Source organism: Cupressus sempervirens, chromosome 6, assembly GCF_028749045.1.
Source record: "Cupressus sempervirens isolate cs-2001-9-10 chromosome 6, ASM2874904v1, whole genome shotgun sequence".
Taxonomy (NCBI): domain Eukaryota; kingdom Viridiplantae; phylum Streptophyta; class Pinopsida; order Cupressales; family Cupressaceae; genus Cupressus; species Cupressus sempervirens.
In genome coordinates, this window is record NC_143123.1 from 449,205,419 (window position 1) to 449,222,874 (window position 17,456).

Here is a 17,456-nt window from a genome sequence, read left to right on the forward strand (position 1 = left end):
TCAAGTGATTAAAATCACTAAAGATATCCCAAAGTTTGTCTCCTACAATAAAAACCAAATTAGAAATCCTTGTCAATCAACTGAACAGTGAGTTAAGCATTAAAAAATATGAGTCAATCTGTCAAAAACTGGAGATGATAGACATCAGGCGTAGACATCAGAACTGTGCAAACGCTAAAACCGTAGATGACAGAACACAAGGATGTACAATTTATTTTGCATTGGTAGTTTTATAGTCAAAGATGACAGAACATAATCGAAGATGCCAAACTTCAGGGACAAGAGAGTTCTAAGAAAATACAGGAGATATTGATTGGCACAAACGATAGGGTTTTGAGCATAGACAATAGTTGATGTATTAGAGATGACAGAATTAGGTTAATAGCACAGTTGACAGCTTAATAAAATAGATAGTATCCTGTCACCCGCTATGCAAATGACAGGATGGTAATAATCAAAGACGAAAAATTATGATTTGGAGATGACAAAACATTGCTTGCTAGCAGGATTAAATTGATTTTTTAAATAACAGGCAGAGATGACAATTTGCACAAATGTTGATATATGTGGACATTGATCTGTGTAGATGACAAAACGTCTTTGTAGATGACACTATGTCCTAGTAGAGATGATAGTGCACAGGTTTTTGTTGTGAGTTTATGGTTTTTGATAAAATTTGAAGGTGTAAAAGGGATGTGGCTCCCACCGGGCGTGCCAAAATGTATGCAAGAAAACCTAACCTATTGGGAGCACGCGTCAATACGTAAACATTAGTTGTAACATGTGCATATGAAAGATTAGAAACAAGTTGAAATACAAGTAAAACAAGCTTGAGTTTAACAACTTATGCAACATTAAAGCAGCTCAACAAGGGTGCCCATAAGAGGCCTTGTTGGTGTGCTCAAGTGTGAGGGATGTGAATGTGCTCTCCCAAACACAACTATTGAATCTTAATGTAATGAAAATACAATATGAAATAAGTGAATCTAGACTAAATGAGTGAAGAATACCTTCAAGAAATGGTTATGAGTGAGCCAACCTCAAAGGATTCTAGGATGTGAAATGGAAATGCAAAGAACCAAACTAGTAACAAGAATCTATCATGAAATATGTAAGCATAAATTCAAGAAATCTAACATTTATTAAAGGTTAGTAGAAAATATGCAAATCACTAAAACAACTATAAAGCTCTAACTCTAAACTAGCATGATAACAATGCAAATGAGGGAGATGTCAAATGCTTGAGACAAGGGCTCTATTTATAGGTTTGAGAGAGGCCTTGTGAAGGTGGCATCTATATGGCATCCACATAGGTGCCACAAGGGAGACACGTGGGCTAAAGGACAAGTCATGCAAAAGTCAAAAAAGAGCTTTTATGGTTGAGAGGCTCCAAGGTGTGCTCACACATGTATGAGCAACCTTGGGGGAAGGAGTGGGGGACAAAGGTGTAAGAGGTGTAAATGAAGTGGAAGCTTTATTGTATCATGAGCTTCTCACACATGTGTGAGCAAACATTTAGAAGCTAAAAGGTGTTTTAAAGCAGTTTAGGATAATAAAGTGGGATTAAGTAGTGGGTAGGCTTAGACGGATGAGAGTGATGGGTGTAGACTAGGTTTTAGGATGGGATTAGAATTAAATTAAATAAGATTTGACTTAATCACATGTTCAAAGAATTTAATAAAGTGGAGGGGATTAAATAAATTACAATTTATTTAAAAGGGGATTTATGGAGGACTATGCATTAAATGAATTTAATACATTAGAGGGGAAGTATTCAAATTAAATTTAAATACATTAGGAAATGAACTTATTTAATTAAATAAGTAGAAGAATATGAAAAATATAATTAATTAATAAATAAATAATTATAATCTCATAGAAAATATTAAATAAATTAATATAGCATTTGGGACGATTTTAAGTGTCTACACTTGCATCAATGCCCACCCTGCTAGATCCACCTCTAATTTTAGCATGGAAAACTATTGTACCACAAGTGAAGAGGAATGTCCAAACTCCTCAAAACCTCTCCAGTGCATTGTTAAAGCAACCCTTGTTTTTGTGGCTAAGAAGAGATTTTGTTATCCAGCATATCCCCTTGTCATAGCATGAAACTAGTGTAAGAAAAGGGTTGAACAAAATAGTGATTGCAAGTGGTATTGCCCAAAGTGTCTCACCACATTTTCAGAATGTGATTATAGATATGTATTTCAAGTCAAGATCGAAGACCATACTGGAGCATTATGGGAAACTTCTTTTGATGACATCACAACTAAACTCCTTGGCATGCTTGCAAAAGAACTATATATGCTATAATTCAATGATATTAAACTTGATTTTGCAGAGTTTGTCATACTAATTGCTCAATACAACCATTTCCTATTAACATATACCAACAAAATGGAAATTTATAATGAGGAATTGTGTCTCAAATCAACAATTCTAGAAGTTGATGAGTTTAATTTCTTAAATGAGAGCACCTTACTCTTCAATGAAATTTTGCCCCCCGTGTCAGCAGCTACTGAATAGATAATGCAACTTATATGAAGGCACAATACTTTCATTTTTTAATACTTCTATCCATACCTCAAGACAACTCCTTATAAGTATATTGCATATGGATCAAAACTTATTCTATTGCTCCTTAATATCCATTATATATGCTTGCCACCTATTCTTTTGTGTATTGACTACTATCTCCATACTGTCTACTCGTCAATAGGGTTTCAAGACCCCTTCGAAACTTGCCTTTTCCCCTTCTCGTACATTGAATATATAGTTGTTATTTGTCAATCATAGCTATTTTGTTATGGTTTTTAATGGCATATATTTGTTCTCCAATAACTTTGTGTGCTCTCTTATACATGTGCTCTTTATTTTATTTATGCTTGCACCTTTGATATTATTATCTAATATATCTTACATTTGGTAATACCAAATGCATTACAAAACAATATTCAACCCTTTACTCTTGAATGGAATGGATGGATACTATTTTTATAAAATTGTTTTTGTTGTTGCACTTCCTTTTTTTTTATATGTATAATGGTAATAGAAATGCATTGCTCTTCTTATTGTACAATTCAGTGAATGGTTCCCTTTGATCCTAATCCAGATAGACAACCCATCCATAAAAAAGAAGTTGCTATGCAATCATGCAAGAGAAGTTGCATATATAATGCATGCCATATAGAAGAAATTAGAGTATGTCACTATGTTCAATGATACCAACATTTATAATTAGCACCAAACTTGCCACCCCCAAGGTTCTTCAAGTTCACCTACTCCACAAACTTTTATAAATGTACCACCAAATTTTGTTGAAAAGAGCCCTCATTGTCAACAGTCAATGACCCACATGGATTTCCATTTTCCATCTAAATATATAAATGCAACTCGTAGATTTAGAACTAGGATAGATGCCCTCTCTAGACTCCAAACATGTACTACCTGAAAGGAATGCTACCTCGATATGAATGTATGTACATCAAACAAAGTTATAACTTGTAAGAGGTATTTTTCTGAGAGAGGAATACATCACTTCTTAGAAGCCAACAACATGGACCCCTCTAGGAAACCAACTATGTTAAGTGTTCTCACCCAAGTAGAAGAGATGCATATTGCATGTGTTACTCCCATCTGGAAAGTAACCCATACTTATGGTGGGCAATAAAAATATAGTGGTCATACAATAAGCTTTCCCTAGGATATACAAACAATTACAAAAGTTGTACCATGTACAATTGAATAACTAGATGTCTTAATTGTTCAAAGACTAAATACAAGTGGGAAGCATTATGAGTGCTATGTTATTAGAAGTCACGTTCACAATGCATTGTCATACAAGATCAAATTTGACCCTTACTACAAAGATGTGGAAATTGACAAATTAGCATTATCAATGCTCCCTACTTGCAATATTGATATTCACAAATGCTACGTACAATTGATGATTCCAGTGAAACTCTAACTTTAATAGATGATCCAATTTAAAACATACACTATGATATAGAAAGTTGCTCCCAATATTCAACATCATTTATGATGTGCCTACCAAACAAACAACATTAGCTACAGATCATTAAAGATTCTTTACAAATGGAACAAGACATTAATGGCATGGTAGTTTGACCACCCATAATTTCAACCCCCGTTAATGAGTATAGTATTGAGGGTTTGTTTGACATGGCCTTTCCCATGCTTTTCCCAAATGGTATTGCACTACCCATGCAACCTCAAGCTAGAGAAGTGAAAATGCATGAATATGTAGTGCATCTTATTCATTACCATGATAATAGGTTTGGTCAATATCCATGCTTTAAATACCTCCTCTTGAATCTCATGATGTGTCATCGTAGCTAGTCTACAACCTATTTTTATTAAACAAAAAGTTGAAGACAATATACCATCCACTATTGAAGACCTTTGCTCCCACCTAACTAACCTACCTGACAATCAACTCGCCAAAGAACTGATGCACTTTGGGTCTACCTTATGAGGAACAAGAGCATTCTAGAATATACATTGCATAGAGTTGAGAAGTTTGATTACCCAAATAGGATCCCCAACATGTTTGTTTACATTGAGTGCAATAGACAGTAAATGACCTACTTTGCAAAGTGTTATTTCCCCAAATATTGCATATTCATCACTTACCAATAGACAATGCATTGATAATGTGATTAATAACCATCATACACCATCCCTATATCTACACCAATGCTTCACAATTTTTCGTGAAGAGATAATTGAGAAGCTCATGGAGGCACCTAATTATTGGTATCACTCCAAATGATAGGGAAGATGGTTTGCACAAGTACATAGTGTTATTTGGGTTAAAAATGCTCCAAATATAGACACACTTGATTGGGATGACCTTGATGCAATAGAAAAAGCCAAAAAATTCTTTGAAAAATATGTCATTGCTATGAACCATCGCTCAAAATTTGAAATAGAGAACATGCAACATAGATCTCCAACAGAAGATCCATGCCTTCTAAATACAACTAAAATAACTTCAATCGATCTTTTGTTGATTAAGGAGACTTGGTTAATCGTGTTCAAAGGCACACTCATTGTACTGTGAGGACTTTCCTACATAAGAAAGGTAAAGAAATGAAATGTAGATATAAAGCTCCTTGGAAATAATGTAAACAATAATCATTGCACCTTAATGAATCAAGACACACATGCTTTGAACCAGCTAGAAATTATGAGAGGTTGAACATTCATAATTTATATATTCTATCAATATGGAGAGAAAATATAGATTATAAACCTATTACATCTCGATCATTAGTTCTCAAATACATTTCTAAGTATGCGTCCAAAGCTTAACTAAAATCTAAAAATTGTGTTAAGATGTTGGCTAGAATTTGTTCATATTCAAATCTAGACGACAATGCCATCAAAGCATACCAAAAGTTTATGGTAGAAATTGTTGTTGAAAGAAACATTAGTGCACAATAAATATGTCACATGCTTCAAAAATTGCCTCTTGTTAACTGCAATCATTAGTTTATGTCTTTGAATGTGGGGAGAAAAGTGTTACACCGTCTTAAACAAACAATTGATGGTAGAAAAATAGAATCTACCTACATACAAGCCTACATGGAATGTCCACCTGACCTTGAACTACTTACACTAATTGAATCAGCAAGATCATACACATATTTTGCATCTTGCAAAGAAAATGAATGAAGAATAAGAAAGGAAACAACAATAGTATAAGTATTTCCAAAAAAAAATGTAGTTCCAAAAGAAGACTCTGAACATTTTGAAATGTCTCGTTGGAGCAAATTTCTTTTGTACAAACACTTTCGCGAGATCCACACACACACACTCACATATATATTGGTTTGGAAAAAGACGACATTATTAGATATTGGAATCAATTAAATACAAAAACATATAATGTTTGGCATGTGGATCGTATTGATCACGATGAAGATATCCAAGAAGAGGATCATGAATCAGATGCTGACATTGATATATGTAATTCATTACAAATGAATGAGTGGGAGCTTTTTTCCCAATTGGGCCTTGCCAATAGTTCTACCTTAACTGATCATGACATGTTGGGAAAATGTGACTTTGACAACTGATCATGACATGTTGGGAAAATGTGACTTTGACAACAAACATCCATGGGAAGACCACAACATTCCTTTGAACTTGCATGACCATACCATTCAATCTATACATAGAAACAAGATGGTTGGATCAATTCTTGAATCTTCTACCTCTCACTCCACCAACAAATACAATTTATCACATCATCGTAAAATTACACTTTCTATCATTACAAACCACTCCACATCTAATTTATCCATTCAACCTTTATACATAGTTATACAAGGAATTGGAAATCATACCTTATTAGTTGCATAAGAAATGCACTACACAACTCAATGTTCACCACAACAAACCCACTCCTTGTTCTTGCACCAACATGCATTGCAACTTTCAATATCCATGCATCAACCATACATGCAACCCTCAAAATTCCAATTTGAGAAATGAAATCACTACAGGGACAAGCATTGACAAAATACCAAGAAGACATGAAAAATATTCAATAAATTTTAATAGATGAGATGAGCTTCATAGGTCCCAGACTACTAATAAAAAATGATTCTAGACTATGTGAAACCATACCCCAAAAACAACATCTTTGCTTTGGTGGCATGTCGATGATTCTCATTGGAGACCTAGCCCAATTTCCTATTGTTATGGATAAATCGATCTATGCATCTCACTTTAGTGCAAAAAAATTGCGGCACAATTTTAATATAGTTGTAACATTGGAAAGAATAGTTACGCAGGAAGGTGATGATCCATTTAAAATACAATTTTACCAAGCACTACAAAATATGCGCAATGCAAAACCACTGCTACATGATTTGGAGTTGTTAATGACTCGCACAAACAAGAATCTCACTCCAAATCAATAGCTTGCATTTGACCGCACAACACATTTATTTGCTACTAATGAACAAGTTTCACTCCACAACTAAAAAATGATAAAAGAACTAAATGTCCCTATTGCACTTTGCATTGTGATAAATTCATACCGTAGACTTGAGGAATCTATTGATGATGACCATCTAAAAAAAAAAAAAATTATGTAAACTTCAATGTGTTATGCTAATAATAAACCTTCAGATTGTTGTTGGTCTTGTTAATGGATCTCTTAGAGAGGTAAACGATATAGTGTATCCAGTAGGCTCAAAACCTCCTTTGTTGCCTTCATATGTAACTAAAAACTTGTACAATGTTATTAGAAAGAAATAAGAGACATGATATTGCTATTAGGATTTAACTGTCTAGTTTTTGAGTCAAACTCATTGACCCATATATCATGAGTAGTGATTCACACATGAATCCATCTCTCATGAGAATAAATGGAACACTTAGCACTCATTGGATCTAGGTGATGCTCATAAAGGTGAAGCACCAAGACTTCTCGGGAGGTCACTTGTCCTAGTACTACTCTAGCTCGAGCATGCTTAACTACGAAGTTCCCTCCATGGTTAAACCCACTCTACTTGCAACCTCATTTGCAAAACCTTCAACAAGTGTTGCGCCTTATGAACCATTCATTAGAAATCCCCTTAAGTTCATCAATTGATAAGTAGGAGATATTTTCCACAACAAGTCAAATTGTGATATTGCTATCAGGATTTAACTATATAGTTTTTGAGTCAAACTCATTGACCCATATATCATGAGTAGTGATTCACACATGAATCCATATCTCATGAGAATAAATGAAACACTTAACACTCATTAGATCTAGGTGATGCTCACAGAGGTGAAGCATTGGGACTTCTTGGGAGGTCACCCATCCCAGTACTAATCTAGCTCGAGTGCGGTTAACTATGAAGTTTCCTCCATGGTTAAACCGACTCTGCTTCAAACCCCATTTGCAAAACCTTCACCAAGTGTTGTGCCTTATGAACCATTCATTAGAAAGCCCCTTAAGCTCATCAACTGATAAGCAGGAGATATTTTCCACAGCAAGTCAAATTGTGATATTGCTATTAGGATTTAACTATGTAGTTTTTGAGTCAAACTCATTGACCCATATATCATGAGTAGTGATTCACACATGAACCCATCTCTCATGAGAATACATGGAACACTTAACACTCATTAGATCTAAGTGATGTTCACAGAGGTGAAGTACTGAGACTTCCTAGGAGGTCACCCATCCTAGTACTACTCCAGCTCAAGCATGCTTAAATATAGAGTTCCCTTCATGGTTAAACCCACTCTACTTGCAACCCCATTTGCAAAACCTTCACCAAGTGTTGTGCCTTATGAACCATTCATTAGAAATCCCCTTAAGCTCATCAATTGATAAGTAGGAGATATTTCTCATAGCAAGTCAAATTGTGATATTGCTATCAGGATTTAATTATGTAGTTTTTGAGTCAAACTCATTGATCCATATATCATGAGTAGCGATTCACATATGAATCCATCTCTCATGAGAAAAAATGGAACACTTAGCACTCATTGGATCTAGGTGATGCTCACAGAGGTGAAGCAACGAGACTTCTCAGAAGGTCACCCATCCCAGTACTACTCCAACTCGAGTGCACTTAACTATAGAGTTCCCTCCATGGAAACCCACTCTACTTGCAACCCCATTTGCAAAACCTTCACCAAGTTTTGTGTCTTATGAACTATTCATTACAAATCCCCTTAAGCTCATAAATTGATAAGTAGGAGATATTTTCCACAACAAGTCAAATTGTGATATTGCTATCAGGATTTAAGTGTATAATTTTTGAGTCAAACTCATTGATCCATATATCATGAGTATTGATTCACACATGAATCCATCTCTCATGAGAATAAATGGAACACTTAACACTCATTGGAAAATATTACAATTAACTACATAGTTGAATCCTGATAGCAATATCACAATTTGACTTGTTGTGGAAAATATCTCTTACTTATCAATTGATGAGCTTAAGGGGCTTTCTAATGAATGGTTCACAAGGCACAACACTTGGTGAAGGTTTTGCAAATATGGTTGCAAGCAGAGTGGGTTTAACCATGAAGGGAACTCCGTAGTTAAGCATGCTCGAGCTGGAGAAGTACTGGGATGGGTGACCTCCCAGAAAGTCCCAGTGGTTCACCTTTGTGAGCATCACCTAGATCGAATGAGTGCTAAGTGTTCCATTTATTCTCATGAGAGATGGATTCATGTGTGAATCACTACTCATGATATATGGGTCAACGAGTTTGACTGAAAAACTAAATAGTTAAATCTTGATAGCAATATCACAATTTGACTTGCTATGAAAATTATCTCCTACTCATCAAGAAAGAAGAGGCACGTTTGCACTCACTCTCACATGCAAACCATATCTATGAAGCTAATTCTACATAAACCGACAATGTTTGACATTCTAAAACTATTCATTTTTTTCTTTGTTGGCTTCTTTTTAGGTCTTCCTAAGTAATTCTTTACTCTTTTCTACAAGTTGACATTTGTTGAATTAAAAGGTGTTCATACACAAGAAATGATCAATACCATTTCAAGTATGTCAAGTTATTTTTTCAATGCTTTTCAAATTCTGCTAATTCTTTATTTTATAATAATGACACACATGTACTCCCTCTTATCAATTAATCTCATTTTCCTTTAACTAACCTATAGGTTTTTGCTACCTTGTCGGGAAGAGGACTCCAATTACAGGTGTATTTACAATAAACAAAATATTTCAAATATTGCACAGTTCAAATGAACTCTTCTATTAGGATGTCAGACATTAAATAATATATTAAAGTTGTACAATTTCTAAAACTCGAAAGAAGGTAGTCATGGGTATATGCATCAACTCTATATAAAGATTAAATTTTATACTATCAAATTTGAAATCCCTCTTTCAATTATGCATCTATTAAAATTTAATTTTTTGTTAAAACCTATGGGCGTTGCACCTTCTTTTATGCAAGTGCTAGTTAGTCCTTGTCTTATAGGCAGGAGACTATAATTTTTGCTCTGTTTATACTACTACTATTTTTTCAAAAATCTGAAAACATTACCAAATGTTAAATGTCTCTCAATATTATTATTAAAATACATCTTTTTCACACTTAAATACTATTTTTTTATTGGTTATTACTATTTTTGCCAGTGGTTTAAACATTTCTAAAAATCCATTGAAATTCTTTTATTGCTATGTGAAAGGAAAGTGGCTTAAATAAAGGATCAACATTTAATTTGGTCGTAGTGGTTGAATTATATTCATTAAAATTCTGTCATATATGCATTTTATTAAGAGCCATATATGCATTTTATTGTGCATTGCATTTCATGCCTAACTCGTGATTAAAATTATTGTTTTTACGAGTTTAAATTTATCATTTTCAAATTTAATTATAAAATGCATAGTTAGATGCAAGTTTTTTAACTACATAATTTCTATTAAATATTTTTTGATGATTTGATTGGGTGAATCGTTTTGAGTCTTATATGCGCATGATTGAAATTAAATATTTTTATTTGTGAGTGAGTTAGTTTAGATGTTTATACTTTCAATATTCTATTTTTAAGATTTTTTTTTCATTCAACTAAAATATTTAAATAAATATGATCTATACTTATATTATATAATATTTTAAGAAACACTATTATATATTATTATCAAAATATTTTTATTTTCATATTATAATTTATTTACAATAGTATATATGATATATATGAATAGAATTTAACTGTATAAGATTTGTGTTGATTAAAATATTTTATATACTATGATAAGTTTATTATTTTAACATTAGATTTATACTAAAAACTATTAAAACTAAAGCAAGTACTAAGTCATTATATGGCACTTGTTTTATATTTCATACTTGCTTTTTGGAATGCTCACAAAGCTTTGGTGTTTTTTTGGGTTGGGTTGGAGATAAGTAAAACTGGTGTAGTTGACTTTATCCATTTTCTCCATTATATTCTATGGCTCATTCTGCCTTATGGTTTTCTTGTTTTTTATATTATTTGGGTTTTTTTGGTTTATATCACATCAATATTAGATTTGTATTGTATTGCAATAGCCTTATATATTTTTATAAAGGGTTTGTATTTGTTGCAGGGATTCCATTCTCAAGAACATATCAAAATAGAGTTATACAGAGTTCATATTCTTCAAGTAATGAAAACCCCAAGTCAAAGTGGTATGTTATGTACTCCTTGGATAAAAATGGTGTTCAACATTATACTTTAGCAGAGGATGTCTACTCTCATTATGAAATTAATAATACATAGTTTTAGTCATTGTATGGAAGACTCCAGACATCTTCATTCTTCTTCTTTCCGTAATTTTCTATGTTTTGGGCATTTTTAATATTTGTAGTTACTAACTTTCAGTTTGTGCTACCATTCAATGTGAAGCTCCTCCTTGGCCACATATCCATTCTCCTCCTTAGCGAGGTACATATTCTTTGACATCTCTTTTTAAAGGAAATATTTTTTAAAGATAGAGCTTTGTTTTCACAGTGAATATTCTAGTGTTTGGCCCATCTTGTAGTAAATTTCATAATTTCTTTCTGCTATCTGATAATTTTTTTTTTTTTTTTTGCCTTCAAATTTTTAGGTTAATTGTTATATGTGATATTTTGAGGGACAAATTGGTGTATATATATCTTTTCTCTAAAAGATCAAAACATGGTTTAGTAAGAAAAAAGGTCGGATGGATTAAACAAGAGTTAAGTAAGAGTCATGGTCACGAATAGGAAGTTTTTCTACATACTACATCAACTTTTGTTGCATGCCCTAGGACAAAAATGCCTCAAGAATCTAGATGCAAAGATGAAGATGAGAATGGAAGTGATGGAAAGTTGATTAAAAATGAAAGCCCTTGTTCTTAGGTCTAGTTTGAACAGATCATCTTTCCACCTAGTAATCATAAAGGCCTTCTGATTAATAAATAAGTTGAATAAGTTATCAAAAAAATGATGCAAAGGTTGAGGGTTCTTTAGAAAATATTTGAGTTTGGAAGATGTGAAAGTAGATGATCTTGCTAGCCAAATTGGCTGTCTAGGAAAGCATTTAAATAATGGAGAAGATATTTTCAAAGGCTTGAAGATTTTTTCAGTTCTCATACAATATTATGAAACAGAGCTCATTTGAAACTCTCCATCAGGGTATAGAAAATGTTAGAGGCACTAATTTTTTTTGACAAAGTTAGATACATGTCTCTGAACAAATAAGTTTTTTGTAGCCATATAATCTAAGTGTTTTATCATAATGTAGAAAAATCTTTGTAGACTCCATGAAAGACATTGAGTAAACCTTTTTTAGTAACCCCAATAGAACCAAATACCTCCATAGTGCCAATCATTTGCTTGTGGATTTCAGAAATAACTTAAACACTAAAGGAGGTAAGTATTAAACGTCTATAAAATCCATATTTTTAAGGCTCAAATTGTTGTATGTGAAATGCATCTTCTTATGATGTGGCATTTTTGCATGAGAAGAGGAATTTGTGAGACCAAGAATGACGAGACTTGCATATTTATTTGCAAGTTTTGAAGAACTATAATATTGTGGATTCTAGTCATGCCAATAGTGTCGCCAGATCTGATCACTCCTGATGTCTCTGTTATTAATGGTGGGGGGGCTTTTGGATTGTTAGGATTGTCTCCTACTCTTGTAACTATATTTGATATTCCTCCTTGTCCGTCTATCATGCTTTCTCTAAATCTTGCCTCGCAGTTTGGAAACAATTGACCCTTACAATAGCTAGAATACTAGTATTTCATGCAATGTACTATGCAATGATTTTCTGGAACATTTAGGATACTCGGATAAATAAATCTTGAGCTTTATTATTTATATTAGATTATGTTTCAAAGAAGGTGGTTTGTCACACACAATATTACATTTTATTTCATTATTATCCTCAATCTTCCTCAACATATATGACACCACCCATAATAATTTTTCAGAGGATTTTTTTTTCAACATTATTTAGTTTGCAATAATCATATTGCCCATCAAACTCAAGAATATTTCTTTTATATTTTTATTTCAAAAATTTGTTCATTTATGTTTAAATAACTGTTCATGATGTTTCTCCTTTTTCTATTCTTTCCACAATGATTTTCAGGTAGATATTATTTTTTTAAAGGTTTGTAGCCTCCTGTTTAGATGTTAACAATGCTTTCAAAAATATTATATAAAAGTCCCTCATTTTTATTTATTTATTTGAGCACAAGCAACAACAATGGTCTTAACTATTTTTTGTCTAATTGTTTTGGGATTTACCAATACACAACTAAAATATTTTTGCTCTTCATTTTAGGAAACATATGGAGGTGTTTCAATGCATTTCTTTACTATTTTCCCTCTTGACAAATGGAGAATATTGTTGCTATTGTCCTTAAAATATTATGACCTATATTGCATATTCCTTTCAATATTGCTGATTTTATTTCAAATAAAAAAATTCAAATTTCTTCCAAGTTCAAACATTATTATAAATGTTGTTTATTTATTGGATTCTATTTTGCAATGAAATATGAATTTTGCTTAACAGACAAATATGATTATTGTTTTTTGCACACAACATAACTTGCCTTTTCCATTCAACATTAATTTTTTCGACAATTTCAACTACGAATATATATTGAAATAAGTATATACAATTATTTTATTATTGTCTATCTTAAAATAAATTTATTTACAATAACTAGTATTAATGTTGTTGCCATAAAATTGTTTGCAAGAAATGCATTGGATCTTATCCACACTATATATTTGTACATTATGTTCTAATTACATACTTACAGATTAATATTTTAAAAAATATATATGATTAATACAAAATTTGACAAATTATCATCTATTTTTTCACCAAAACACGGACTCTAGCTCTTGGAGAGCCCTTGTTATTAAGTGCACTTATTATTTTATTAATTATTATTATGTTTATGTTTACTTTTACAAATGTAGATAGATATAAAACGAAAATTGCATAGGCTGCATAAAATTATGTCCGCGCCTCTCAAAAGTTAGGGTTCCATGCCGAAACCCTAAACGCGCTTGTATAACTAAAACCTTGTTTCACCGTACGATATTTTTCAATCAGTTATATTGCAATTTGAAGGTGTAGGAGTTGCTGAGAGGATTCATCATTGAGCGAGCAGCGGCATTCGTGGAGTAGTTGCTGAGCGGATTCATCACCAGCCATGGTAAGTAAATATCTGCATGTTCGATGGCACCATTTTTTTTTCCTTTGAGAAGTTCCGCAGGGTATTTTTTTCGGTGCAATACTTACGGGGTTTACTCAAGATCGCGTTGAATCTGATTTCTGAAACCCCTATTTTCACTTCGACTTGGGTTTGTTTTTTGGAAAAAAATTAGGCGGACAATGAAGTCGACGTGGCCTCAGCTCCGAAGAAGAGAACATTCAAGAAGTTTACTTTCAGAGGTGTTGATCTCGATGCTCTTCTTGATATGTCCTCTGATGATCTTGTCAAGCTTTTCCATGCCCGTGCGAGAAGAAGGTATCAAGTGTTTTTTAAACCCTAGGATTAGTATTATAATTTGATACAATGTTGGGGTTTCTTTTATTCTTTTTTCAGAGTTGGGGTTTTTGTGATTTTGATCTGTTGTATTTAATTGTGAAGGTTCCAGCGAGGCTTGAAGAGGCAGCCAATGGCTCTAATCAAGAAGCTCCGCAAAGCTGTGAGTAACGTCAACGTTCAATATATTTTTAGCTCTTTCTCTAGGTATCAAATTTTCCTAAAGGTTTAACTTGCAAGTTAAAATGTTTATCTCGATCAGTAGCAAATATTGTAAATTCTGTTAATCTAAAATATCGACATCCGTTTGGTTTTTGTAAATATCAGCAGTTTGAGAACGTGTTTTTAGGGAGTTTTCAGTTTTGCATTGTTAGAACTTTAACTGTGAGATGAAAGTTATCAGCTTTAGTATTATAGGATTTTTTGTTTTGTTAAAAACTTTAGATGGAAAACATAGCTCATTACTGTCAAATTCATGATGGGAAGACAATTTTGTTTTAACTTTGAAGATAAATTTTGCTAGAGTATCATAAATTCCTTTTTACTTTGGATATATATTCCACTAGAGTATTGCAAATTTAAACAGAACTTGATAATACAGTAAAAAAAGATTTAATTTTAATTTAACTTATCTGACCCCTAAGGTCAACTTCCACATCAATTCACGAGAACTTTATAGGATTTCATGGCCGAGCACATATGTTTTATGTCCAGAGGGTTCTAATAGTTGAATGAATGCGTAGTATGCTTCAAACTAAGGTAAAAGCATGATTATACCAAGATCAATGGTAAAGCTATAGATGCCATTGTAATATATGTGCACATCTGGTACAATCTGAAAGTCAATTAGAATGAGCATAATTTATTTAACTTTAAAATATTTATGGGCACTTATTCAGAAGCATGTTTTTTGGCACACAAATCAGCTGGGTTAATATTAAAATTTATTTGTTAGCAGAAGCGAGAAGCTCCCGCTGGGGAGAAGCCTGAACCAGTTAAAACCCATCTCCGGAACATGATTATAGTCCCTGAAATGATCGGAAGCATTATTGGTGTTTACAATGGGAAGACCTTCAATCAGGTTGAAATCAAGGTACCGTGCTATTCTCCCTTTTCTCAAATTTCACTATAATGATTATTGTCTCACTTGTAAGATAAGACTTCAAGCTCTTAAATGTGCTACAATTACTGATTCTTGCAATGCTATTTCAGCCTGAGATGATTGGACATTATCTGGCAGAGTTCTCTATTTCATACAAGCCTGTAAAACATGGAAGGCCTGGTATTGGTGCAACACATTCTTCAAGATTTATTCCGTTGAAATAAGTCTTTATCCAATACTATAGGACTACAAATTAGAATGGAGAGGCATAGTGAAACTTTCTGCTGTTTAGTTATTGGCGGGCTTTTTCCATTTTAGCTCACTTCATGATCTCGATTACTTTTTAATGAGGTCCAATATATTTTGAAGGATTTTTGTCTGTCATTTATTATTTCTTTCATAAGTATGCAATACTCATGAGAAGTGAAAGAGCAGAGGCTTGTTTCATGCAAATGATGCTAGCATTGTGTTTCTTCCTATGCAGTACATTTGTTTATGCTTGTGGTGAAATCTTCAATTTTTTGAATAGCCCAGTGATACTTTAAATCCACTTTTTCCCACAGTTATGATTAATGAAGAAATTCTAAGGTGCATTTTGATAAAAAGGTCATTGATAAAAATTGAAACATGGTAACAGTTATACATGCCTTGTACTCCATGAAGCATGTGCATTTTCATTCTCCAGGGTTAACAAAGCTTTAATTTGGTTGGCAGCAATACCATTTTAATCAAGCATCACACCATCTTATTTATTGTCCTTCGATTATTTATAAGCTACAACTATTGTTGGTTTTTTGGACCCTTTCCTTTGTTAACTGTAGATCTCTGTTATATGGAAACCAATGCTATGTAACACAGAAATTTGCATATCATTCATGTATGTATTTAATAATAAGAAACATGCTTCTCTAGCTGAGTTTGTTTGTGTATTCAATTATTTATAACCTTAGGGAATAGAGCATCTCAGAGAGCATTTTACTTTCCTTGATAATTTTAGATGTTTTTACATGAAACATTTTATGCAGATGGGAAGTGCAGATTTTTATTGCATTTTTAATTAGTATTGATGCATTGTTGGGAGACTTGGGGACAATGGGTGTTGGCTGCACTACTTAAAACTTGTTTTTTCACTTGTGTAACAATTAAATGCATTGGTCTATCATATCTGTTTGTATGATGTGAAAAAGCCAACATTTAGAAGAACTTGGTGTAGTTTGTCTGCTTTCTCTGGGGATGCCAGTCATGCTCAAATCTTGTTTATTAGTTTGGATTGGAAGGGACTGCCTTGAATTAGATCTAATTGGAGCTGTTTGAGAACTTGTGATTTTAGAATATGACAGTCACCCCTATCTGTCATGGAAATTTTATGATGATTTGATCGTTTGAATAATTGAAGATTAAGAATTGACACCTGTATTGTATCAGGAGGTGGAAGGAATACATTGATGGAAAACTATACTTTAATATACTAGTGTATGATTTAATATATACATAGAAGATATCTACATTAAGTTACGATATTATATGTATGGTATTGTATTTTTTGTGTATACAATATTGATTTTAGGTTGATGATCTGTTGTGGAGCTGTCATTTCTCTAGGTGAATTTCGCTATCAAGCAAAACTAATGCTTATGCTTTGTTAATTATTTTTGGTAAAAATATTGACAACTTATAACAGTTTGTGAGAAGTTGCAATGGTAAGCTGAATTTTAGTTCATATAGAATGTCTTATAAACTTGCAAGGGGCACTGTGAATAGAAAATCCAAGAATTTTATAGAAGTTCTTGAAGAACGTTTATTGGCA

General features: G+C 32.9%; 1 protein-coding gene across 1 annotated transcript; it reads left to right on the top strand.

Annotated features, from left to right (window-relative positions):
• The first annotated feature begins 14,014 nt into the window (after positions 1–14,014).
• On the top strand, positions 14,015–16,102 carry LOC149553004 (small ribosomal subunit protein uS19). Its single transcript, XM_089788522.1, has 5 exons — positions 14,015–14,214; positions 14,387–14,529; positions 14,653–14,710; positions 15,506–15,640; positions 15,760–16,102. The coding sequence occupies exons 1-5, from the start codon at positions 14,212–14,214 to the stop codon at positions 15,871–15,873; spliced, it is 453 nt and encodes a 150-aa protein (XP_089644648.1). The 5' UTR covers positions 14,015–14,211; the 3' UTR covers positions 15,874–16,102.
• Positions 16,103–17,456: the final 1,354 nt, after the last annotated feature.